This window comes from Meriones unguiculatus, chromosome 18, assembly GCF_030254825.1.
Source record: "Meriones unguiculatus strain TT.TT164.6M chromosome 18, Bangor_MerUng_6.1, whole genome shotgun sequence".
NCBI classification, from domain to species: domain Eukaryota; kingdom Metazoa; phylum Chordata; class Mammalia; order Rodentia; family Muridae; genus Meriones; species Meriones unguiculatus.
The window spans coordinates 14,403,993-14,430,494 of NC_083365.1; the positions used below are offsets into that span (position 1 = coordinate 14,403,993).

General features: G+C 49.5%; 1 protein-coding gene across 1 annotated transcript; it reads left to right on the plus strand.

Moving 5' to 3' along the window:
* The first annotated feature begins 16 nt into the window (after window positions 1–16).
* LOC110557940 (MAL-like protein) lies at window positions 17–24,664 on the plus strand. The gene is made up of 4 exons (XM_021652595.2): window positions 17–210; window positions 17,061–17,228; window positions 20,720–20,842; window positions 23,095–24,664. The coding sequence occupies exons 1-4, from the start codon at window positions 100–102 to the stop codon at window positions 23,155–23,157; spliced, it is 465 nt and encodes a 154-aa protein (XP_021508270.1). The 5' UTR covers window positions 17–99; the 3' UTR covers window positions 23,158–24,664.
* The last annotated feature ends 1,838 nt before the right edge of the window (window positions 24,665–26,502 follow it).

The following is a 26,502-nucleotide window of genomic DNA, read 5'->3' on the forward strand; positions in this document are numbered from 1 at the left end:
TCCGTCCAATGGGTGTGTCCGTCGGACGGGAGGTGATACTTGAACGGCTGCGGGCGCGGGCGAGTGCCGCGGAGCAAGGGCGCCAGCAGAGGTGACAGCATGGCTTCCCGGGACGCCCCGCCGGCCACCAGCTACGCCCCGCCCGACGTGCCCTCGGGGGTCGTGGCTTTGTTCCTCACCATCCCCTTCGCCTTCTTCCTGCCGGAGCTGGTGAGTGCAGCGGCCGCCACCTGCGGGGAGGGAGGGGCAGAGCCTTCCCGGAGCTTCCCCAGCCGGGATGGGGACAGGCAGCTCCCCCTTTCCTACCGTCCGCCTGACCTCAGGCTGGGACCCTTAGAGAGGATTTCCCCTTCTCCAGAGGATGAGCAGCCACCCCGAGGCCAGTTGCTTGCTGGAGGGGTGCAGCCACTTCCTAGACTACCCAGACCCCTAAGAAAATTCGATCACCTGGTTTCTTCCCCACTTTGGGCTTTCCAAAAGTTCAGAGAACCAGGGAGACTCTCCTTAAGGGCCTTCTGAAAATCTCCCAGCATTTTCTTAAATCACTTCAGTTGACTTTGAACTTTGATTTATGTGCACTCCTCACAGGACAGAGCTCACGGCAGCACCGTCCATAAAACAATCTGAACCGCCCAGGAAAACTTGTTCCTGCCCGACTCTGGGACACCGGCACAGAATTGGGCTCTATGCCCTGCCTGGGCTCAGCAAAGCATTGGGTAGAAAACAGGTTCCGTCTGCTCCCGCTGCCGTCCACCTTCCCCAAGCCTCCCGTAAAATCTAGTTGGCGGGTGAAATTTTCTTCCTAGCGGTGAAGTTGACAGCGCTCGCCCCTGGGCTGGGAAGAAGACCTGAAGCCAGGTCGCCTGGGTCCCACAGGTGGGTGGCCTTGACAGGAACTCCACCTAAGAGGTAGGGTTCTTACAGCGCCATTCCCCCACAAACGCGGGCATCCTGCCAGGCTCATCACATCCTGAGCTCTGTGCGCCAGGCCCTGGGTGTGGCCCTCACTTTGGAACAGCCACATGGATGACAGGATGGAGGCTGACTGGGCTGCTTTTTATTGAGCATATGTGTGTCAGTCGTGCGAATCACTGTTGGAAGGGTGGTCACCTCCCGGGGGCTCTCTGTGGCTGGAGAGAGGCTTGGGACTGTTTTCTGAACAGTAAGAATGTGGCACCAGCAAGAAGCGACCATTATCCCAGCCAGGTCTGTCACTAGGCTGGATGATGGGGGGTGGGGGGAAGCAGCCAGGCAGAGAACTGTCACTAGAGGGGACTAAGTGTCCCCTCCTGTCCTCCTCTTGTAGTTGGGTTCCTGGAAAAGTGTTTCCGTGGTGCCCTGGGACTTTGAGATGATGAGGACATTGTCATCAGTTTGACTTTCTTGACTTATTTTTAAATAATTTTAGGTATGTCCGAAAGCCACGCTGGCTGTACAGGAAATCTATCTGCTCTCATTCTGAACCCCACGGGTCCCTCCGAACCAGGAAGTTCACATTAGCACTCTGCTATGGACCATTGTTGTCCGAGCTGCTCATTTCCCCACTGATGTCCTTTCTCTGGCCCAAGATCCAGGTCAAAACTCCTCATTGTGCTTGGTCGTCCTGTCCCCTTCAGCCTGGGGCGGTTCCACTGCCTCAGACTTGCTATTCTAGAGAAAGCGATAGTCAGCTGCTATGCACAGCGTCTTTGCAGTTAGCCTTGTCCCGTGTTTCCTCACCGTCACTCTGGTTTATTTAAATTTATTTTTTAATTCACTTTACATCCTGGTCATAGCCCCCTCCCTCATCTCCTCCCAGTCCACCCTCCCTCCCTCTTCCCCCATCCCACTTTCCTATTCCTCAGAAATGGGGAGCCCTCCTTCCCTACCAGCTGACCCCAGCATGTCAAGTTTCATCAGGACTGCCTGCATCCTCTTCCTCTGTGGCCTAGCAAGGCCACCCTGCTAGGCAGAAGTGATCAAAGAGCAGGCAACAGAGTCCATGTCAGAGACAGGCCCTGTTCCCCTTACTAGTGACAGCACGTGAAGCCTGAGCAGGGGGTCTAGGTCCTCTCCACTCATGGCCCTTCGTTGGTGCATCCGTCTCTGCAGGACCACCTGGGCTCAGATTTTTTGGCTCTGTTGGTCTCCTTGTGGGGCTCCTGTCCCCTCTGTGTCTTTCTATCCCCCCCACTTCTTTCATAAGACTCCCTGTGCTCTGCCCAAGGTTTGGCTGTGAGTCTCAGCATCTTCTTTGACCCCCTATTGGGTGGAGCTTTTCAGAGAACCTCTATGGTAGGCTCCCATCCTGCTTCCCATGTCTATTCTATTTGCCCTTCTGGATGATAATTAGGGTTCTTCTTGATACTTAGCTCCTTTAGGTCTGTGGATTGTAGTATGGTTGTCCTGTATTATATGGCTAATATCTGCTTATATTAGTACATAATATAGTAATAGTATATAATATTAGTATATAATATATATTAGTATATAATAATTATATTAGTATATAATATACTAATAGTATATTAGTATATAAGCTAATATCTGCTTATAAGTATATACATTGAGAGTCTTTCTGGGTCTGGGATATCTCACTCAGGATGACCTTTTCTAGTTCCATTAATTTTTCTGCAAATTTCATGATGTCCTTGTTTTCTGTACTTTATCTTTTAATTTGCAAGTCATCTTTATTCACTTATGAAAACTTAGAAAATACAGAAATGGGTGAAACCCACATGTATGCATGAGTTCATCTATGCACGAGTCATCTGTGTGTGTGTGTGTGTGTGTGTGTATGTGAGTGTCTGTGTTTTGAGTGCATCATTCTGCATAAGCTTCTTGTACCTGCTGTGAGCATGCCTAGCAAAAACTCCAGAATAACATGTGTTTCGATGGAGGATGGGGAAGAAAGGAAGAAGTTGGGGCGGGGGGATCAATTTTTGATTCCATGAGCAGAAGAAGCTGGGAAGACGTGTCTGTGTGCTGAACCAGTCTGCCCCAGGACCTCCTCTGGCTCTGGTGGGCTCCTGTATTCCCCCCTCTGCTGTCCACTGGGGCAGTGTGAAAGCACCAGGCCTCTGGGCACCCCTCACTCTTAGCCCTCTGGTCTGAGACGAATGTCTATAGAATGGATAGAAAGCAGGGAAGCCAGGACAACACTGTAGAGCACAGAAAACAAAACCTAAGAGCTAGGGTGCAGTGATTCCTCCGTGGGGTAGCTGGGGGTGACATTACATACATAATGGTGTCTCCAGTGACCACCCCCAACACCAGCCACTGTCTGTGGAGCACCGCATGGAGACCGGGGGGAGCAGGTTCATCATCAGATCAAAGCAGACAAGCCACCCTGGCTGTCGAGGAGGCACAGCCTCTAGCTCTTTGTGGTTCTTGAAGATGACAGGCTAAGGTAACTCAGGCTCCCAGTAGCCTACTCTAGTGACCTTTGACCTTTGCCTAGGATGCTGTATTTTCCAATCTTCAGCATTAAAATTCACATTTTAAAAGTTTTTGTTCTGCAACAGTGATAGTTCCATAGGAATTTGAATTCCCTGCCTTCTCCCCCCCGACCCCCCAGCGACCATATCTTTCCTAACTTAATCTGTTTTAGAATTGGGAGACTAAGGTTGGAAAGTCAGATCTCTTGTTCCGTGTAGGTTTGTCTGAGCGCAACCAAAGTTCAGGACTGTCCCATCACACCAAAAGACCCCATCTTTGCTACTCTCTAGAGGTCTCGGTATTCCAAACAGTCTGTTAGAAATAAGCTCTTCCACAAGATAAATTTTTTAGTTCAAGATAGTTATATAAATAAATGTCACTGAACGGTACACAACCTTTTGAGACTCTCCCGTCCCATGAAGCATACTGTCCTTGATGCCTATCTGGATGTCGTCTGTAGCCACAGATATTCCATGGTAAGGATTTACCATAACCCAACCTACCTCTAGTGAATTGTCCTGTTCTTGGTAGTCTCAAATAGAGCTGCTATTGGCATTTCTTGTCCAGGCTCTTGGTGGGGAGCATTTTCCACTTCTCTGTGGGGAAACACCTAAGTGTAACTTGCTGGGTAGATAGTGGATGTCTGTCTTGTTATTATTAAGAGACTGACGAGCTGTTTTCCAGGGTGGCTGGAAAGTGTTCGGTTGTTTGTGGTGCCATGTTTACTTTTTCACGAGCATGGCAGGAGACGTAATTGAGCTTCTGTTCAGCGTAGTGGGCGATCTAGAGTTCTTATTTGAAAGCACAACTTGAAAACAACCTCTGAGGGTGAGGAGCCTTTCGCTTGGTGGGTTTTTAAGATGAAGACAGACCTCCATTTATCTACCCACCCCATACAGAGCCTAAGCACCCAGTTACGCCAGTACCGGGGCTGAGCATGGGGTGGGCATGGCAGCCAGCTCTCCCTCTCCCTGCAGAGCCAGTGTCTGAGAGCAGAGGGCCCAGCACATCAGGGCCTGGGCAGCTCCTGGGTTGACTCCTGAGCTCCCTAGCAAGCTGAAAGGGAGAAGCTGAGAGCTCACCCCAGTGGCTGTCCCCGGGGAATGCTTTATGAGGGATGCTTTATGAAGGGCCGAGGAAGTCATCTGAACTTCACCCTTCTCATTATTGACTCTTTAATTGGATTTTTGCTAATTAAAAAGCAGCAGGTGAGAAAATTCTTAGAGAGTCAGCTAGTTAAAAGGAGAGTCGGCCTGAGTCCGCTGTTTGATGTTGGGTCCTCTCTTTCGGGACATACTTCTCTCCTCCAGGTTGGAGGAAACACCCAGACGCCCCAAGCAGTTCATTCTGCCCCACCCCCACCACAGGAGGTTCACATCCAAGTGTCGCCCTAAGCCCCCAGTTTCACCCTGACACGAATCTGCTTGTTTTTCTATTTAGCCATATTTAATAGTTTGTCTGAAACTGCAGAGAACCCAGCTAAAGGCAACCGTGCTGAGACTGAAAGCAACCAGGTGGCCTGCACGGATTCAAGGCCCTTCCTTAGAAGTTGGGTGTTCTGTCCCTAGCTGTCCCCGACACCCCTTCCAATGGCCCTGGCTCATGCCAGCAGCTAAAGTGAAGCCTGTTTCTCATAGACTGACTTTCTCACTTTTCCTTCTGCCTCAGCTTGAGCTCTGTTCCATAGCTGCTAAAGAATTAAAAGGGAGACGGGATGGATCGGTGGGCAAAATGGTCATTGTGAAAGCATGAGGGCCAGAGTTCAGACCCTCAGCACTCAGGTAAAAGCTGAGAGAAGCAGCCCCTGTCACCCCAGCACTGAGGGGCAGATGTGTGGATCTGGGAACTCACTGGCCAACCAGTATAACCAAAGCAGCAGGCTACAGGTTCAGGAAGAGACTCTAATCTCTAAATAAATAAATAATTTAAAAAGCTATTGAGAAAGTCCAGTGTCAGACATGTGGCTTCCAAATGGGTGCACATAAGAGCATGTGTGGGCAAAGCACATATCACACATGCATGCATACATCACTCCCCCCCCACACACACAGAGACACACACCAAGAGCACTCCAAGGCTACAGAAGCAATCCAGAGAATAGTCAACCCAGGAAGAGACCCTTGCCCACCCCAGATTGGGGGGATGAAAGGGAAGTGGTGCCTGACTTGTTGATGTCTAGATCAATGCCCCAAAAGGGCCCTTGTAAAGCAGTGGTCACCCAGATAGGGGCCACTGGTCTTAGGGGGTAAAAGCCAGGAAAGACTGGAAATGACCATGAAAAGGCCCCACTCCTCACTTCTCTCCCTCAACTCCCCATCACCAGAACCTGGCAAGGATGAGGCAGGAAATCCATGTCTTGAGGAAGATGGAGGAGCAAGTGCTCGCCTGGGGAGATGCCTGTCCGGTCTTGCATCCCATCACCCCTCCCTTCCTACGTTTTGGAAGCATCTTGGTCTGTTCTGGCTACACGAGCCAACTAAACCACCAGCAACTTTCTTTACAGAAGTGGTCTCTCTCAGTGTGAGCAAGACAGGCAGCTATGGACAGTCCTGGAGGGCCAGCAGATCAGAATGATTTCATGTGCATGTCAGGCTTGAAGGAAATAACCTGGGACCAGGATTAGAGGGTCTGGGATGGAGTTTCACAGTTAACAAGAGCTAGCCTGGGCACTCAATTCATTCTACCCCCCCCCCCCAGTCAGGGCAAAGCTGGGAGTTAGGAGAATTTCTAGAGAGTTCCCCAGATTGGAGTGGAGGAGGTAGGTTAGAGGAAGGAGGAAATCAAAGATCTTTGGGCTTTGTCCCCAACTCCACTCCAGTTCCTGCCTCTGCCAATCTTTCGTTTTCACCCTCCATCACTGCCAGTCAGCCTTACATCTGCACATCCTTGGGCCTTCCCCATCTGGATTCCTGATCCCCACTACCTGCCCACAGTGTACCTAAGAAATACCAGGTGGAGCCTCAGGGGGGCTCCCCATGCAGAGGTCCTAGGAGCTGGAGACTACAGCAGGAGTTCTCAACGTGTGGGTTGTGACCCCTTTGGGACTCAAATGACCCTTTCACGGGGCCACCTAAGACCATGGGAAAACACTGGATACTTACAATTCACAACAGTAGCAAAATTATAGTCATGAAGTCGCAACAAAAGTAATTTTGTAGTTGAGGGTCACACAGCATGAGGAAGTCTATTAAAGGGTCTAGGCATTAGGAAGGTTGAGAAGCACTGCTCTAGAGTGTTCTGATCTGTTTTAGACAAGCCCATCTAAATTCCTGCTGTGGGTGGTTTTTTGAGCTTTTCTTTTCGATTCTGCCTCTGCGGCATTTATAACACTCAGCCCATTCCCTCTCCGATTTCTTGAAATGCCATCGTCGTCTTTAATAATACAGTTTTAGGCCAGGCCTTTGGGTCATCCTAGGATGGAAAGGGGTGTGGGGAATAGACGAGGAAGAGGCAGTGGGGAGGGAAAATCCGAACAGAGAGAACCCCACTCATTTTCGAAGAATTCCGGAGACCTCTGGGCGCAGTGGCTCACACCTGTAATCCCAGCACTCAGGGAGGCAGAAGCAGGCGGATCTCTGTGAGTTCAAGGACAGCCTGTTCTACAAAGCTAGTTCCAGGACAGCCAAGGCTACACAGAGAAACCCTGTCTCAGAAAGCAAAAAGAATAAGAAGAAAGAAAAGAATTTCGGGGAGCTGGAAGGAACAGAGCAGGAAGTGGAAGAGAAAGAAGCAAATGAGCCTCTGTTCCCATCAATCCTGTCTCCTGCAAGAAGTGCCAGCTCACGGCTGGGCCACAGTTGCAGGCCCATAAGGTATTAGTTGGCAATACCTGATTAGCGTGTCCAAAGACCTGTCTTTCTCAAGGTGGCCATTCCTACTTGGGACTTCTTGACACCAGGATTTCTGCCTGATGCTGGGGGGACACGAAGATCTCAGGGCCCAGTCCTGCCTCAGAAACTCAGGACTCAGACAGCAAGCAGAGAAGAGCAACAAAGTAGAGGGTAGCAGTCCAAGTGTGCCAGGGTGTGGTAGGGTGGCATTCTGCAGGAAATGACCTCAGTCTAGTCCCTGCCCTAAGGTCTGATGGTGGCTGAGCTGAGGAGGTCTTGAGGGCGCCTGGAGGAATCAGTGGGAAGACTGATGGAGGGAAAGAGAGGAGAGACCTCCATGAAGGATGCCTGGGTTCCTAAAGACGGTGGGTGTCAAGAGCACAACTGAGGGCTTCCTGAGAAAAGACACGAGATTAGTCAGAGCCTAGGCCAAAGAATGAGAAGGAATCAGCCTACGTGTGAGGCCTCGGGAGTGTTGAGGCACATGTAGCTTCCTAAAATCCACAAATGGGGACAAAAAAAAATGGGGAAAAAAATCCTTTAACACCTAGCATTTTATTTTTAATTTATTTTTTAAAATCAGGAAAGAAAGTGCCTTTCACCTTTGGGTAGACAAGAATTTTTTTGTATCATTCTATTTTATGTTTCATTGTAAATCTGTGCAGTCTCCTCAATAAAACCCAGGTCAGCCTGGGTCTGAATGAGAGGTGTGGCCCTAGAGCAGGAAGCCCCCAGAGCAGGGAGGAAATGCAGGCTGGTTTGCTCGTTTGCATGGAAGGCACTAGCTCCAGGTTTCCTGGGCTTGCAGCCAGGTCTGGAGAGTACTTACAGGGCCCTTCTGTGACTGTTCTGTAAGGAGCAGTGGCCCTTGGGGCTCCAGCCCACACTATCTGGAGAGGACAGAATAAGAAATGGCCTCATAGGAGGCCTGGGCAGGCTGGGCAGGCAATTTCCTGCTAACCTTCAAGCCACAAAGAGAAAAATGCTCTTAACATGAGTCAGGGCAGAATGACTCAGAATTTGCAAGAGTTCTGTGTGTATTTATTGAGCGTAGAAGTGCCATACAATGACTGTTGGTTTTGGGTCCTGATGGAGGTCTTTGGAGAAGTTCCTTGGCCTCTCAGAGCAGTTTCCTCCTGAGACAAAGCAAATATGGCTGTCCGACCCAGGAGCTTCAGAAAGGCAGCCTAACCAGTGCTGCCAGGCTATTCACAGCACCCTGTGGGAGCCAGTGTCTCTGAGCTATCCAAAGAGGCCTGGCCAAGAACACCCAGATACGCTGGCTAGAGCCAGCACTGCCCGTGGGTCTCTGGCCTCTGCCAGGGCCATTCCTAGCGGGAGTCTGCACTGGGTGCAATCCTTGTGACTAAGCGAGTCAGTCACCTCTGTTGATGCACCTTCAGAATATCCTTTATTCTTCAGCTAAAACTTCTGGTGTGAACTGAGCATGCCCAGAGGGTCTCCTGTCCATCACTTTGATCTTTGCTAGTGTGTTCTGAGGTTTTGAGCCAAACACCAACCCTACCATAATATGTCGACTCCTTTCTCTTTAAATTCTGACCTTAAATTGAGCATGGTGAGCATGATCAGCAATAATTCCACCCCATATGAATATGTCCTCTGAATAAAATTCCCAGGCTTTAGACATGACCCCAGTACTCTCCTTGCCTGTCGAAGGTTGTAACTGTTGTAACTCTCTACTTTTGTATCCAGGCTGTGCTTCTTTTAGCTCTGCTTCCTCCAAGAAGCCAACCCATTGCATTCCATGACACTTGGAGGGATGACACACTCCAGGGTCCCTCCCATTGCTCTGGCTTTCCCTCCCTTTACCAGACTGTGGATGGCTCACGTTTGCCACCCAGGTCCCAGCATTTCTTACCCTCCCACCAGCTGCTCCACCCCGGTGCTCCGTCCTACTACAGCAGCCTTAAGGTCCTTAAGCACAGGGTTACGGTGGCAGCTGCTGCTTCAAGGAACAGCCATCCAGCGTGGGCAGCCTAGGGCGGGATACTACAAAAGCTTAGAGTCAGGGAGGCATACCGGAGGATGCTCTTCCACAGCTGACCATGTTTCACAGAAAGAGACATATTTCCATGACAACCGGTGTGTGTGTGTGTGTGTGTGTGTGTTGAAACAAAAGACTCAGGAAACAGTATTTCCTTTTCTTTGGATATTGTGCTCCCATACTTTCCATTCTGTTCTGTTTGATTTCTTCATGTCGGTCAGTGACCCACTAACATGACGTCATAACCTAAAATGGGTCCATTTGAAAGCTCCAGTGGAGCAGGGGGTGGTGGTGCACACCTGTAAGCCCAGCAATTCGGGGGGCAGAGACAGTCAGAACTCTGAGTTCGAGGCCAGCCTGGTCTACAGAGTGAGTTCCAGGACAAGCCAGGGATACAGAGAAACCTGGTCTTGAAAAACCAAAAAATAAAAAAGGAAGAAAGAAAGGAAGATCCCAATGGAGAGGCTAGTGCTGAGAGCTGGGGAGTCTGGCACGGCCTATGGTGCTCCTCTCTGGAGAGGTACCAAGCTTGGAGGTCACTGGAATTAGGGGTCTGGAGAGATGGCTCAGCACATAAGAACCTGGGTTGCTCTTGCAGAGAACCTGAATCCTATCCCCAGGGCACATACGGGACAGCTCCCAGCTGCCTGTAACCCCAGCCTCTGAGTATCTAACATCTTCTTTTGGGCCCCACAAGTATCGGAGTCACACACTCACCTACCCTACCTCTCCCCCAACACACATTGCATAATTAAAAATAAAATAAGTCTTTTTAATGGGAGATGAGTGGGGTACATAGCTCAATAATAGAGTGACATGCACAAAGCCCGGGGTTCCTTTTCTAGCCCTGGGAAAGAAGTGTTCATAACAATTGTGAGAGGGGAGGAATAAGACATGATGAGAAATTCCTTTACTGCTCACTGTTTCGCAATCAGCTTGAAATCTCCGAGTTCTATGGTGACTCTTGCCATTTGCTCTGGAGTTGCGGCATTTCCACTGATGGCACAAACCAAGTGGAGTCTACAGCTACAGGAACGCCGGTTGGATCGGTCACCACTCTCCAGACCTTTTGCAGGGGATCTACCTCATAAGAACTAAACACAGCCCAGGGCATCTCACTCCTCCGGTGAAGGAGTATTTGACACCCCTGTGTGTAGCAGTACCATTCCCCATAGCCAAAAGGTAGAAGCAACGCACACAGGAGAGAGGGGGAGCAGAGGACGATGCCTCTCGACTTAGAGGGGATCTTGCCCCATGAGCCCTGTGCGAGCTCAGACTCCCTTAAGTTGAAAAAGGGAAATTCTGACACGTTAATCACGAGCCCCTGAACCAATATGCTAAGTGAGATCAGCCAGTCACAGAAGAGAAATCCTGTGTGACTTATTTTTATCTGAGCTACCTAGAGCAGCCAAGCCCATAAAGAAGAGAGTGATGTCTGCTGAGGCTGGAGAAAGGGGAGAGAGGGAGCTAAAGTTCCTGTTTTGTGATCAGGAGCTGGACTGCGTCAGTGGTTACACACAGGGTGCATGTGAGTGATGCCGCTAAAATGGTTAAGATGGAAATCTTGTGTGCTTCAGCACAAGTTTTAGTACAATCTTAGCCAAAGGCTGAGAATCAACAGTCTTAGTACAATTCTTAAAAGGGGAAAGGCATACAACCTGAACTCGAGGGACAACAGTGTTTTCTTCATCTGGAGGCATCGAGGTGTTACAGGGAGCCTTTAGGGTTTTGGAATTCCCACTGTGGACCACACCTGAATGAGTCCTATATGGGACTCACTCCGCCCATGCTGTCAGTAGTTCCAGGAACCCTGGCTCCTTTTCACTGCTAACTTTATAAGCCTCACCATTCTTCTGACTTGGCCTTTTGCTCTCAGTTCACGGGGATACACTCTGTTGTCACCTGAGAACCAAGCAAGGAAGGAATCTGTCACGAAAACTGAGACAGGTAGGAGAGAAAGGAATGTGGTGTTGGCAGGGAGAGCCGCCCAGCTATGCAGAGAAACCTGCCTCCAGCCTCTCCACCCTCTGTGTGCCTCCAGTTCTCAGCTCTTTGTCCACCCCACACTGAACCCACCCCTGGCTTGGAGCCCCACCATGCAGATTTGACACCATCACATACTTCCCACCTGGTCCTCTTCCGGGGCCATCACTTTGGTAGAGCCTTTCTCTGAAGCTCTAGGCAGACTGCATCAGGCCTTTGTCAGCCCCAGCCACTTCTGCTTCATTGCTGGACAAGGCAGGTCTCGTCCGGGACACTTTAGGACCCTCCCTTGGGCAGCCTACTTACTCTTGTTCTTTTAAAATTTGTGTGTTTGTTTTTGGATCATTTTAAACATGACCTTCATCACACATTGAAAACTCTGTTCCCTGCTGGTTGTTGTGAGAGAGAGGGAACTCTCCAAACAGGTCTCCGTGAGACCCTGAGGCAGCATCTCAGGCTGGGAATACTCCATTCACTTTCTTCCTATTCCGCATAAATTTCAGACTGCTGGCATGCTGCTATCTGCTGGGATTTGTTCCATTTTGGGGAAATAAGTGCTTTTCTTTTTCTTCTTTCTGAAGTCTGCAATGGGTCCCACTCTGGCACAGTTGACATAACTGGTATCCTCTAAATAAGTGTTTGGGTCAAGGTATCTTTTCTGTCTTCTCTTTTTTTGTATCCATTTTCTTAATCTTTTCCCCCTGTCTTTTCTGTATCTAACAAAGATGCAACAAGAAACCCTGTTCATTCTTTATTTTGTTCATACCTACTGTGTATAGGGCAATTTTGAGAAGTGAAGAAACTGAGTGGATTTAATGTGATGTATTGATTAGTATTTAATGTGGTGTATTGATTAGTATTTCCAAAATTGCAGGGTGGCTAATAACACAGGTATTTGTCAGGCGTGGCGGCGCACGCCTTTAATCCTACGTGAATCTGAGGCCAGCCTGGTCTACATAGTACGCCCCAAGACAGCTAAGAATATGTACTGAGAACCTGTCTCAAAAACAAAACCAAACAAACAAAAATTACAAACCAAACCAGAACAGAAAATCAGGTATTTAACCTGGAGTAGCTGTAGACTTTAACGACAGGCTACAGGTGGACATGCAGTTAGGGGCATCTGGCAAATCTGAAGGCAAAATCATGTGCGTGTGTGTCTATCTGTCTGTCTGTGTCTGTGTGTAAGTGTATTTTTAAAGGCTTTCATTTGTTCTGCCAAAAGGGTCTATGGCCCCAAATAATATCCAACAGATTGAAATGGGGCAAAGTGGAAGCAAACGAAACTGGTTGAGGGTTTGGTTTCAGTAGTACCACCTGGACAGCTTCCAACAATGCAGCTTCCCTGGCCACTGAGCTGCCTCCAAGTCCACAGAGAGTTCCAGGAACCCATAAGTCTCAGAGCCCTGCCCTAAGGTGGTGCCAAGCTTTTCTGGGTTTCTGTTTTGGTTTTGTTGTTTTCTGTTTTGTTTTGCAGTATTGGGAACTGAACCCAGGGCATGGATGAGGCCAGGCAAAAACTCCACCGTCAAGCCACACCTCAGCCCACTCATATCCTGGCACCTCTTTACGGCTGTGCCATATTTTGAAGGAAAAGATTCCTTCATTCAGTAGTTTTCAAAGACAGCCAAGGATGTTCCAAAAGTTTTTGGGTTTTGGGCTTTTTTTTTTTTTTTTTTTTTTTTTTTTTAGAACTCTTGTATTTCAGCTTAACTGATGCTAATACGTGCAGCTGTTGTTTTAGGGCCCTATATTTGGTCTGAGCCCTGAGCCTCTGGGGATCTTCTTATGCTCTATTGATACCATGCCCCAGATCACCCCCAAACCTCACCCACTCCTCAATATCCCTTCAATGTGTATGTGTGTAGGCTTGTAGGCAGGTACACACTCCTGAGTGACCATAGAGGCCAAAGATGTTGGGTCCTCCTAGAGCTAGAGAAACAAGAGTATGGGCTACCCACCATGGGTGCTGGGAACTGAACTCAGCTCCTCTGCAAGAGCGGTGTGCGTTCTTAACCACCGATCCATCTTACCGGCACCCAACGAGGGAGTCATACTCTAAGACACAGGACCAAGCCTTTGGTTCGAGTCTGTTCCACATTTCTTTCTTGCTCCTTTTTCTTTTCTTTTTCGGGGGGTGGGGGGTGGGGGGTGGGGGAGGCTGTCTTCACTATACATCTCTAACCTTTCTGGAACTCATCATGTAGACCAGGCTGGCCTCAAACTCTAAGAGATCCACTTGGCTCTGCCTCCTGAGCCCTGGGATTGAAGAGATGAGCTGGGCCCTTCATTCTACTTTAAAAAGCCTTCGAGTTGTAAATCTGTGAAGAGTGTGCATTTTCCTCATGAGAGAAAGACCCTGCCAGAGTTGTATTTGAGGCACACTTACTCTGCATGTCTAACTGCAATAGACTGGCCCTCCATGTTGGGGTGGGGGGAGGGGGAGGGCGGCAGGGGAGAGCTGTGTGGGCGGCTGGATGAGTCTGTCAGGTTAAATACGAGCTTTTGAAAAGAAGTTGAAAAGCAAGTTCCCAACCCAGACTACTTGAGGTAGACGTGAGACACCAAACACCACTGGGTTTTAGTTCACCGGGAGTTGACCTCTGGCCCCAGTGCCACCTACTGTTTAGAAAGCAGAGACGTGTAGAAGCAAAAAACGAAACAACTTTGCTCTGCTTAGTGATTATGCAGCAGGCTAGTTTAAAACAATTTTTTTCCATGTAATGTGAGTAGTTCTCCATGCCTAGGGGTCTTCGAGTGAACAGTGGGTCCGGGGATTCCCAACCGAAGATGGGGGGGTGGGGAGTCCAACTGGGCTCCCTGGTGCCACAGGCGTGAAGCCCTGGCTGTGGTTTTTGCTGTGCTTCATTCCGGGGGCGCCTAGCTCCCCCTGCCCTCGACAAGAACTCTGGTTCGGAGGACAGCCCCACAGATCACCTCCCCCGCGTCCAGCCTCCATCCCCACACTGCCCGTGCAACCTCGGGCCGCAGCTCCTCCAGGGCGGGCGGTGACCACAGGCACAGCGGTGCCGGCAGGGAAGGGTTGGCTTGGCATCCCTTTCAGCTCTGACAGGGGCAGAGGGACGGAGGCACCTGCCTGACCGCCAAGCCCGACACGGGTGGGCTGAACATAGCAGCGAAAAGACCTGATGGTTCTCCGGGGGGACTAGGATTGCACAACAGATTAAATGAGACCGTTTGAGTGGAGAGATTTAAAAAACAAAAACAAAAAACCTGTGAAGTTCCCGGTGAGCATGAGGTGTGAGGGAGGAGCAGGGTGTGAGGGAGGGGGAGGAGGGGGCAGGCCTCCCACCCCAGATGCCTTCTCCCTAGGCCAAGTCAGTGCGGTTCACCACAGACACTTCCAGATCCAGCCTAGAACTTCCAAAACCTCATTTGGAAAATGATTGTTCAAAGGGGCGTGCGTGCGTGCGTGCGTGCGTGCGTGCGTGCGTGCGTGCGTGCGTGGTGGGGGTTGTTCCCAGAACCAGTAGGCCCTTGAAATGAAATCTTAAAATTTAGAAGAAAGTTCATACAGCCCTGCGGGGTATTTTTGACCACATTCGCCCCTCATCGCCCTCTGTCCTGTCCCGCTGCCCTCCCGCTGGCTGTCTTTCCAACCAGTATTCCTTCTACGCTTTATTATTTTTTATTGTTTGCTTACTCGTTGAGTTTAATTAGGGTGGTTTACAGACGCATGGGTGGGGGCTTATTTACCGGAACATGGGCTCCACCCCTGATGAAAATGCCACCCCATGCCCCGTCAACCATTACCTGCTATAACGAACCATTACCTCCACAGGGACGAATGGACACCGGGAGTCCCTTCCTTATCTGTGACAGAGCGTTGATGGTCCAGTCATTTGTAGGTCTTGCGGCTAGCAGTTATAGCCTGTCTGAGTTCAGGAGTGCAACGACTTGTCAGGAAGATGGCAATTCACAACACCCCTCCCCTTCCTCCAGCGCCTCCTTTTTTTCTGCACCCCTCGTCCTCCACGGTCTTTGGGTCTTGAAGTAGGTGAAGCAGATGTCTCACAGCAGTCCCTTGTTCTTGGCATCCTGGTCAAGAACTTGTGTCTTAAAAGGCAGCCAAGAAGCTGGAGCTGGGTTCACCCTGTAAGACCAGGGCTTTCACTCCTCGCCTGGTAGTCAGCTATTTCGCCCCCTCTTCCTGTTTTCCCCTTAGAGCCCAGGATTCTCCAGAGAGGAAAAACAAAACAAAACAAAACAAAACAAAAAAAAAAAAAAAAAAAAAACTTTTCCTGAAGGCAACAGTCACAAAAGCCTCACCAGGCGTCGATGGAATGGCTGAGCTCATATCTGTGTGCTGGTTAGTCCTAGCCCAAGGCAGCTCCTGACGGCAGGGGCTCGGCTGCAGAAAGCAGAGCCTGAAGGCAGAGAAGTCTTTGGCTGAGGTAGGCAGAAGCAAGTCAGTCTCTACAGAGGGATTTCCAAAAAGAGATATCCAGTGAGCAGGTGCATGTGTGGGGCTGAAGGTCACAGAGAAAAAGGGACAGAGACAAGTCACAAGTTCCTGATGTCACAAGTCAATGTTGTCCTTGAACGCACCGCTTAGGACAGGAGAGATGGCTCAAGGGTTCTTCCGGAGAACCTGGGTTTTCTTCCTACAATGGCAGCTAACGGCAGTCTGTAACATCTGGATCAGTTCCAGAGGACCCAGCGTCCTCTTCAGCTCTCCGAGGGCACCGCGGACGAGCAGCGCACTGGCATAGCATGCAGGCAAAACACCCACAGGCAAAACAAAGAGGTGGAATCTTAAAACCACATATGTGTGTGTGTGTGTGTGTGTGTGTGTATAATCATTGATTAATTATTTTTTTAAAGGGAGGGAGGGCACTTTTTAATGAAAGCGAGGAGATGGAGAGCCAAGGGTTCTTCAGAAGAGGCACCTGGAAGGAGATCTGCTCAGAAATGAGACCAACAGAATCGTGTCATTCCCGTGAGGACCCTCTCCCGCCAGGCTTTCAAGTAAACATTCCATCTGTTGAACATTTAGCTCCAACCCTGTCCCCCAACCCCAGCCCTGGCTCCCCTCTCCACTGTTTTGGACTCTAGGTCCTATTTATTTACTTACTTACTTACTGACTTACTCACTTACTGATTGATTGATGTGTATGGGTGTTTTGCCTACGTGTGTGTCTGTGCATCTCATGCATTTCTGGTGTCCGAGGAGTCCAGAAGAGGGTGCCAGATCTCCTGCCAGCGGAGTTACAAATGATTGTGAGCCATCATGTAGGTGCTAGGATTCAAACCCGGGTCCTCTGGAAGAGTACCAGTGCTCTTAACTGCTGAGCCATCTCTCCAGCTCATCTAGGTCCTTTTAAAAGATGAAATCACAACTCATTCTGGCCTCGGGGGGGATCCAAAACCTCAAAATTTGTAATTTATTTTTCATGTGAAAAATCTCATTTTAAGTACTAACAACTTGTTCAGATAATCTTAAAAATACCTAGCAACACTGCTTAGGCTAAAAGCTGGCCCCACTTGACTGGAAGTCTCTCCTTTTGCAAGGCTGGCTAACCCCTTTAATTTTACAGGCTCAGACTTGACCATGACTCCGAGAGGCCAGCCTTCCTCCGTGTGGACACTTACACACGCATGGTCACACGTGCAGATCAGGGAACAACCCAAGAGGGTGGGTTCTCTCTGTGGATTCCAGAGGTCAATCTCGGGTTGTTAGAGTTGACGGCAAGCTTCTTTGCCCAGTTCTTGACCCTCAGCTGAGCTTTCCAGCCATGCCCGGCAAAGGGATCCCCTCTCACCGACACACAGGAGACAAAGCCCTCTGTGCTCTCCTCTCACAGGTGTTTGGATTCTGGGTGTGGACGCTGGTGGCTGCTACTCATGTGGCACAACCCTTGCTGCATGGATGGGTGCTGTATGTCTCGCTCACGTCGTTTCTCATCTCCCTGATGTTCCTGATGTCCTACCTGTTTGGGTTCTACAAACGATTTGATTCCTGGAGAGTTCTGGTAAGGACCTGGGGGTTGTGCCTCCTGGACTGGCGTCCTGGGTTTGTAAGGATGGTGGGTCTCTAGGTGGGGAGGGAGAATGAAAGCCCTGGGATTAGATACCCCACAGGGAATAGATTCCCATGAAACTGAGGGTTCTTATTTTAGTGTGTTAGTTACTAAGCCAAAATGAAAACGTATTTGTAAATGTTTCCTTCCATTGCCTTCCGTGTTAGGACTGCACTCACCTTCCTGAAGTTAAGAATATTGTCTGGAGAGAGAGCTCAGCAGTAAAGGGCACTTGTTGCTCTTGCAAAGGATCCAGGTTTAGTTCCTAGCACCCACACAGAGGCTTACAACCATGTGTAAACCCAGGTATAGGGGCATCTGTTGCCCTTTCCTGGCCTCCACAGACACTGCATGCATCTGGTACACAGAAATAAATAAACACACACACACACACTGTCACACACATACACCTGTGTAGGCACAACACATACTCTTAAAATAAACTAAAAAAAAATCTTATCTGGCTGAGCATGGTGGTATGTACTTATAGTTCCCCAGTAACTCAGAAGCGTGAGACAGGAGGATATATTGAACCTTAGATGTTCAAGGCCAGTTGGGCAACATAGAAAGACCCTGTCTCTAAAAAATAATTCTGGGCTAGAGAGATAGCTTAGTCAGCTCCTTGCAAGAACAAGGAGCTAAGTGTGAATCTCCACAGCCTCCATAAAGCCTGGGGCAGCAGAGCACACATCTGTAAGACCAGTGCTCCTGTGGTGACCCGGGAACAGAACTTCTGACTTTCAAAGGCATCCAAGGCATATGTGCCCTACACTTCCCCAGAGGCTGCAAAATACAGACAGCCCACTGCCACCTTCACTCAAGGACTAATGAGCATTTTAGTGGCTTCAGGACGTTCCTGTTGAGTTGAAAGCGTAACACAGAGAATCAAAACTACAATCAGGGGCTGGAGAGATAGCTCAGCAAGGTCAAGGGCCTGCTACCAAGCCTGGCGACCTGGGTTCAATCCCTGGAACTCACATGGTGGAATGAATGCACCGACTCCCACAACTTAACCTCTGACCTCCACACGTGCTGTGTCCCTGCCCCAACACACTGACATACATACATACATACATACATACATACAAATATTTTAAGACAACTGAAGTCAGAAGTCAAATTCCCCTGACTCCAACATCAGCTGAGCCTCAGTGTCCTTCTCTATGAATTGTCAATAATGCAAGCAATAATGAAATCAACTGTGAGCATTACAGAAGGCAAAGAGTATTGTCCAGACAGTGACAGGGCCAGAGAGGATCGTCGTCAGACTGAAGCTTAATGTGGTAGGCTAGTAGCGTGCATAAGGATGATTGAAGAATTCACCCAAATAGAAAAAGGCAGAAGCCAAGAACTTAAGAGATACAAAGCAGCATGCAGCAGAGAGAAACTTCAGAAGCATTTCAGAGTGTTGTGGGAGGCAGATCTACTTCAGTGTTTCATTACCGCTCTGCCCTGGAACACTTGCAGATGGGGCTTTTCATGGGTTCAGATCTTGGCTTACCATACATTTGGCATTCATCTTAATCTTGAGGTTCCATTTCCTTAAGATGAGACTGTTGTGGTTAATTTAAAGGTGTGGTCTAATAATATTTATTGTAATTATTATGGTTGTATTATCTGACCCACTTTTATAATCAATAAAATTAGAATAGCCTCATCTTACCTGGGGCAGAGCAGATATTAACCCTCTAAACTACCTTTACCTCTCAGCCCCATCTCAGGCTACCTCCATAACTCCGTAAATACTTGCTTTATTCTTTTTTTTAAGATTTTTTAAAAAAAATATTGCTACCTAGCAGTGTATCAAAGCAGATGCTAAGATACCAAACCTTGGGCAGAGAGCAGGGAATCATATGAAAGAAGAAGGAGTTAGTAAGACTGGAGAGGACGAGAGTGCCACAAGGACCAAATATATCTGGGCACAGGGGTCTTTTCTGAAACTGATTCTCCAACCAAGGACCATGCATGGAGATAACCTAGAACCCCTGCTCAGATGTAGCCCATGGCAGCTCAGCATCCAAGTGGGTTCCCTAGTAAGGGGAACAGGGACTGTCTCTGACCTGAACTCAGTGGCTGGCTCTTTGACCTCCCCCTCCCCCACCGAGGGAGGAGAAGCCTTGCTAGGCCACAGAGGAGGCCATTGCAGCCAGTCCTGATGAGACCTGATAAGCTAGGGTCAGATGGAAGGGGAGGAGGACTTCCCCTATATTTGGACTTAGAGAGGGGCAGGGAGGAGATGGGGGAGGGAGGGTGGGATTGGGAAGGAATGAAGGAGGGGGATATGGCTGGGATATAAAGTAAATAAACCTGTAATTAATATAAAAAAGAAAAACTATTTTAAAATTTTTATTGTTTTGTCTGCACATACACCTTCACGCCAGAAGAGGGCACCAGATCTCATTATAGACAGTTGTGAGCCACCACGTGGTTGACTAGGAACTGAACTCAGGACCTCTGGAAGAGCAGCCAGCGCTCTTAACCTCTGAGCCCTCTCTCCAGCCCCTTGCTTATTCTTCATCTGGGCTGCTTCCTCCATCCATGCCGGCCATGTGCTTCTCTCCACACTAAGCCAGGGTCGGCCCTGTCTCTTCTTCCTCTTCCTGTTGCTCTCTCACATTACTTCTGTCCCCAAAGCCTTCCAACCTTGACTTTTTATTTATCCACTCTTGTATGCTGCAGAGATATCCCATTAAAAGCACCACACAGAAGGGCAGGGGAAATGTCTTAGCGGGTAAAGTGCGTGCTGTACAGGCCTGAGGACCTGAGTTGCTATCCCCAGCCCCCATGGAGAAAGCCAAGCATGGTACCATTCATTTGTGACCCCTGCATTTGGTGGAGGTGGAGGGTGGAAGGACCGAGACAGAAGCATTCTTGGACTTACTTGCCAGCTGGTATAGCTAGATGTATCTCAAAAAATGAGATGTTAAGAGGCTAGCTGGGGAGGTGGCTCAGTGGCTAGGGGCATTTGCTGCTCTTGCAGAGGAACGGGGTTCAGCTCCCTGCACCCGCATCAGGCTGCTCACAACTAATTCCAGCTCCAGAAGATCTGATGCCCTCCTCTGGCTTCCACAAGTCTGTTGATACACATACAGACAAGCAGGCACACAAATAAAAATGAATTTTAAAGCCACATGTCTTTAATCCCAGCACTAATCCACCAGAGGCAGGGGCAGGCAGATCTCTTTGACTCTGAAGCCAGCCTGGTCTATGTAAAGAGTTCTAGGATAGCCAGAGCTATGTAGTGGGACCTTGGAGAAAGAGAGAGAGAGAGATTTAAGAAAAAACAATAGAGGAAGACTTCTGAATTTGACTTCTCCCCTACAGGCACAGAGACAGAGACAGAGACAGAGAGGAACATTATAACGAAAGCAGCAGGGGATGGGCTTGCCTCTCTCTCCCCCTCTTGAGTAACACTGACCTGTGCCTCTGCTCTGCCTTTCCAGGACAGCCTGTACCACGGAACCACAGGCATCCTGTACATGAGTGCTGCTGTCCTGCAAGCACATGCCACTATCGTTTCTGAGGGCAAAGACCACAACCAATACTACATCAATGTTGCAGCCTCGGTGAGCGCTTGCCAGGTTGCTGGGTCGTGACACAGACATGCACATATGGAAGGCATTTATTACATTCGGTTCAATGCTGTCTTGGGTGTTTTGGACAACTGTGTCAAGATGCAATAGACTGGAGGAGGGAGCAGTGTGAGTGTATCCGTGGGTGTGTGGGTGTGGGCTTGTGCAGGTGTATGCAAGCTTCAAGGACTACCTCTTGTCTTGCATTTGTTTCTCTCAGACCTGCTCTCCAGGCTTCAGAATGTTGTTCTCTCCCCAAATAAACAAAACCACATTTCTCTTTTCTTGCTGACATTCGCTAAAAGCTCCGGCTGCCTTGCAATGGAGCCTGAGTTGCTGGGCACAGGTAGCTATTCTGAGTCCTTTTGTTGCAGTGGCAGAAGTCCATGGAGATGGCATTCCACAGAGATGGAAGGTGAGGCAGGCACAGCAAACTGTGGAAAGGCTCAAGGTCCGGGTGATGGCACCCAGGTGGTGGTGGCCCTCTGAGCCCACCTGTCTCTTTCTCTATTGTGAAATGGTGCCCTCTTGTTGCAGAGAGCTCACAGTGAGCAACTCTACCTTGAGTGTGAAGCAGCATAATCCATGTCAATGGCTTCCAAAGGCAAAGGCTGCATTAGAGGGCACTGTCCTCAGAATAAGAGCAGAGTGCCAAACAAACACTGTGGGCCCCTGGGAAGACCAAGGCATTTCCCAGCAGCCTTTTAGCCTCTCTCATCCCTTTCCTCTTTGTAAAGGCTCCTGGACTTCCTCAAACTCATAGTCTCAAAGATGGCTTTCTGGTGCCTCCCAATCAACCCCTAGCCCCACAGGCTTTATTGCTGTCTCTTAGACACACAGACTCTTACTCAGGATCTGGATAGGGTCACCCACATCTCCTTTCCCCAAATGCCAGTCTCTCCAACAACCCTCACCCAACACACACACCCCTTCTGCCCTCCCCGCTTCATACTCTCCTGGCCTTATCCCCATCTGGACTATTTGTATAGTACCTGATCACTTAGCTTCTTGCTGAAAAAATGTACCCTCTGTGAGGCAGGTGTTATTTACTTATTTTCACATTTGTGACACAGCCCCATATTTGTGACAGCTAGGCTGGTCTCAGATTTGTCATTCTCCTGATTCAGTCACCTGGGTGCTGGCATTAAAGGCATGTGTCACCACGCATGCTAGGAGCAATAACTTTTTAATGTCTTGCTTACTGCTGTAGAGAGGCTTCAAAGCTATTGGATGGATGGATGGATGGATGGATGGATGGATGGATGATGGATAGATTGATCACAGATAGAGTAATGGATAATAGATCGATGGATGATGGGTGAGTGGCTGGCTGGCTAGATGGATGGATGGATGATAGATAGATTAATGGATAATGGATGGGTGGATGATGGATGGATAAGTGGCTGGCTGTATGGCCGGCCGGCTGGCTGGCTGGATGATGGATGGGTGAGTGGATGGATGGGTGGATGGATTGGTAGGTGGGTGGGAGGATGGATGCGAAGAGACAGTGAGTGAACAGGACAGTGAGGCTGGAGTGGCCTCCATCCTAAGGAGAGCCATTGTGTCATTTTATGCTCCATTTTAATTATGGTCATGTTTTCCTGATGGAACAGAAGAGTCAGAGTAGACAAGAGATGGACTGAGACCTTAAGTAGACCTAGTGAGAGATAATGGCCGAGACAAAGCAGGTGGATGTACCAAGCTAGCATAGCAGACTTTGAGGCTGACTTAGGCCTTGACACTTAGATAGAAGGAGTGAGAGAGATCTCAGGTCTCTGTCACTGGTAGCTGGAAGGGATGTGGGTCCTGCAGCTGACTGAGCTTAGTGGCGTTAGGAGATCAGCCTGAGCCATTAAGAGATGGAGAAGAACCTGAGACATTCACAGACAGGTTCTTCAAGCAGAGTTCTGGGCCAGTGAACATAACTCTGAGAGTGGCCAGAGCACAGAGGCACAACCGGGCCCAGGAAGGCAGATCAGCATGACACAGGCCCCAGCTCATGGAGGGAGAATAGCTTTGCAGCCAGGTAGAGGCCCAGCTTGCAGTTGGAGAAGGTTCAGGGACAGCACAGCTGGAAAATGTAGCCCTAGCAACGACCAAGGAGGAGCATCCCCAGAGGGTGGAATGCCTGGTGCTTGCTGCTCTCAGGCCAGGCAGGGAACACAAGGCCAGGTGGGGTCTGGAGCCCTTGAGGGTGGGCGTAGGCCCTGCACTGACCCTCTTTAATGCTCCCTGTCTTCTTCCAGTTCTTCGCCTTCCTCACCACCCTGCTCTATATTTTGCACGCCTTCAGCATCTATTATCACTGAAGCGCAGGGAGGCCCAAACCCAGTGAGATTCATCTCTGAAGGGCGCGTGATCACCCACCAAAGCAGGTCTTGCCATTCCACTTCCGGGTGATGAATCCACCAAGCCACCCACGGGGTCAACAGACCATCTTTCTGGAATGTATGAGGAGACTCACTTTGGCATTTTCCTCTTTGGACATTTTTACTCCTTGTGGTGACTGTGAGAAAACTATCCGGCCCACCACCACCACCAAAGATGACTGCCCCTCCCCCTGCGCTGAAGATTCCTCCATCCCCACCTCAAACCCCTCTCCCCAGCCACCGCCGCTGTCCTGAAGATGGCTGCCTTTTGGAGTTTCCTGAAGGTGAACTCAGTTTTTCTAGAAAATCAACCTTGAACCCTGCACCCAGCATTCAAAATGCCAGCTCTGCTGCCACTCCTGTTTAGGATCTTTTCGTCACTGGTGCTCCCTGTGGTAGGTTTAGGGGACATTCAATCTTATTTTCTTAAACAGGCAAGGCTCCAGAAAGCCCAACGGTTTAACGCCCTTGCACAGGTCTTCCTTGTTAGCTTCTGATGTTGGCCTGGAGCAGTTGTGACTTGCCTTCCTCCCCCATCACACCCCTACTTCCTCTGCATTAACGACCCATGTTTACCCCACACTTGAGGGTAAATGTGTAGGAGAACTGAGCGGTTGGTATTCGGGATCTCAGAATGGGAAAGACTAGCCAGTTGATGCATAAGCCAGCTCCTTGGGAAGCTGCAGGGCTCAGTGCGCCTGCGCCTGCGTGGACCGTCAAAGCCCAACCAAGCTAAGGACTAGGCGCTTCCTCATCCTTCAGAAGAGACTTCAGCAAAGGAGATGGGAACACAGCAACCGTAGATTTACCTTCAGGCGCCTCCCAGACGCACACAGGGGAAAGTCGTTGCTGTATTGTGGTGGCTGTAAAAAGACCCACTGGAGGTCTGTGCTCATTTCTGTGTGCCCTCAACTCTTCCTGGGGACCCTCTGGGTGGGGACAGTCCGTAGGATTCATCATGGGAGGATATTTGTGTTGGGGGCCTTTGGGGTTTTGCCAAGAACGGCCTCAAAAACCAACCAAACAAACAAAAAACAAGAAGAAAACAAAAACAAAACAAAAAAAGCATGAAGTTAATCAAGCACTCCCCAGAGCTAGCTGGGCTTTCTGTCCTATTACCATGTGGGAAGCAACTAGGCCCTCACCCGAGGGCCCCTGCATGCCGAGGGTCCTCGCCCAACAGGCCAACAGGACACAGCCCCAAAACGCCTAAATAAATGATTGCCAAAAGGGACTTTTGAAGCCAGCTTTTCTCCTTCCGGTGTGTTGGGAGAGGGTGGGCGTGCAGACTTAGCTCCACTTTTGTTTACCAATCACTAATTGCCCTTATATCTTGAAAAGCCACCACTTAGCTCTTATTTTGTAGCCTGGCAGCTGTCTGTGATGTTCGCCGTTAGATATTTACCGAATGGCCACGTGCAAATAAAAGATGTTTGTAGAGTGGGAAGTGTGGAGTCTGTCGCTTTGATATTTCTGACAGCTGGACCCAGACATCATTTTTTGTTGCTTCTACTATGCAATGTCGCCAAAACTACCCTTGGGATGGTTTTAAGCCTCGACAGCTAAGTCCCTCCCAGAGTGTTCTATCGCTGTGAGGGGACACCGTGACTGAGGCAGTTTTTAAAGGGAAGCCTTTAACTGGGGGCTTATTGAAAATTTCAAAGGGTGAGTCCGTGACCATCATGGCAGCGGGTATGGCAGCAGGCAGGCATGGTACTGGGGAAGAAGCTGAGAGAGCTTTATAATCTGCAAATTGCAAGGAGCAGAGGAGGGGGGAAGGAAGGGAAGGGAGGGGGAGGGAGGGAAAGACTGGGCCTGGCTCCGGCTTTTGAAACCTTAAAGCCTACCTGAGGGGCACATCTCCGCATCCCCTGATCCCTCCCAAATAGTTCCATTAAGGACAAAGCATTCAGATATGTGAGGCAGTGGGGGCCACTCTTATTCCATAGCCCCAGGGTCGGAAAAGCAATGATTCCGTGTTACTTGTAAGGGAAGATAGAATCTGTCTCCAGGGCCCTGGGTTGAGGTGTCACCTTCATTTGGGTGCCAAATCCAACCTCAAGCAATTAGACACAATTGGTGTCCCACCAGCCAGAGCTAGGAAGACAGGAGGGCCTCCATTCTTTTCAGTTTGTGTGGCTCCCTGCCTCATGTCCCATTTTTCTTTCCTTCCCACCATAATGCAAGTCTTGTCCAGCTCCAAAGACACAGCTGCTCCACTCACTGCGCCGTGCTCAGCCCAAGCCTGGCTATCCTGAGCTTACCACAGCTGCTGCGGCATCACGGCCTCCTCCTTCCCGGTCTGGAGTCACCCCAAGGCCCTGCCTCTGCTCCTGTAGATGTGTATCAGGGTTTATTGGTTTTCTTCCTGTCCCTAATCAGCACTCCTTCCCTTTTCCACTTGGCTTCCTAGGGTCCCACACTCAGGTCCAGTCTCACAGTTGGCTTCAGAGGGCACATATACTAACCCCCTGACACTGTCCCTAAGGAATGGTGTTTCCAAAGCATTAGGGTCACAGGGTTTTGTAAGTCACACCCAGGTGCCCAGCACTGAGCAAGCTTTGTCTGGGAGAGCCAGGGTCTCAAATCTGGGAAATGAACTATTATGTTTTGAAAAGATGGGGGTGAAGGAAATAAAATGTTTGAATCTGAAAAGCAACAGTCTAATCTCTGGGGCTAGCGGCGGGACTAGAAGGGGTCTAAGTTGTTGGGGTATGGGTTCCCCCAGCCCCCAACCTGACACTGATCATCTGACATTGGGAATCCGACATATGAAGCACATCTCAGGACAAACTGAGCCCTGCGCACGGAGGGCCACACGCAGGCTCTTGCTCAATGAAATATGCTGTGACTATACCAATTTCTCTCCAAAGTACACAGCTCAGAACCCAACGTGTGCATTGAGAGTCTGACTTAGAACCGGGCCGTGATGGTGCACGTTTTTGATCCCAGCACTCAGGAGACAGAGGCAGAAAGATCTCGGTGAGTTCAAGACCAGCCTGGTCAATAGAGCTAGTTCCAAGACAGCCAGGGCTACACAGAGAAACACTGTCTTGAAAAAAAAAAGTCGTTAGTTCATGGGTGAGAGGGATACGCTTTGCTAAAGGTGGCTGAATCCTGTTCCGTTTGGAACCCTGGTACATAAAGGTGAGCGTGTGGAGACCTGGCTGAGTGCCTCTTTTTCATCTCACACGATTCCCTTGCAGCCTGGCTTCTGTTCTGTTAATTGCACCCCAAAGCCCCACGGAGAAGCTTCATCTGTCTTCTTCCTGCACTATGGACAGT

Bases quoted from the DNA above. Each gene is read 5' to 3' on its own strand.
- LOC110557940 (XM_021652595.2), top strand. From the start codon at position 100: ATGGCTTCCCGGGACGCCCCGCCGGCCACCAGCTACGCCCCGCCCGAC. The intron at 17,229-20,719 runs GTAAGGACCTGG...CTGCCTTTCCAG, and splicing joins TTGATTCCTGGAGAGTTCTG to GACAGCCTGTACCACGGAAC. The intron at 20,843-23,094 runs GTGAGCGCTTGC...GTCTTCTTCCAG, and splicing joins ACATCAATGTTGCAGCCTCG to TTCTTCGCCTTCCTCACCAC.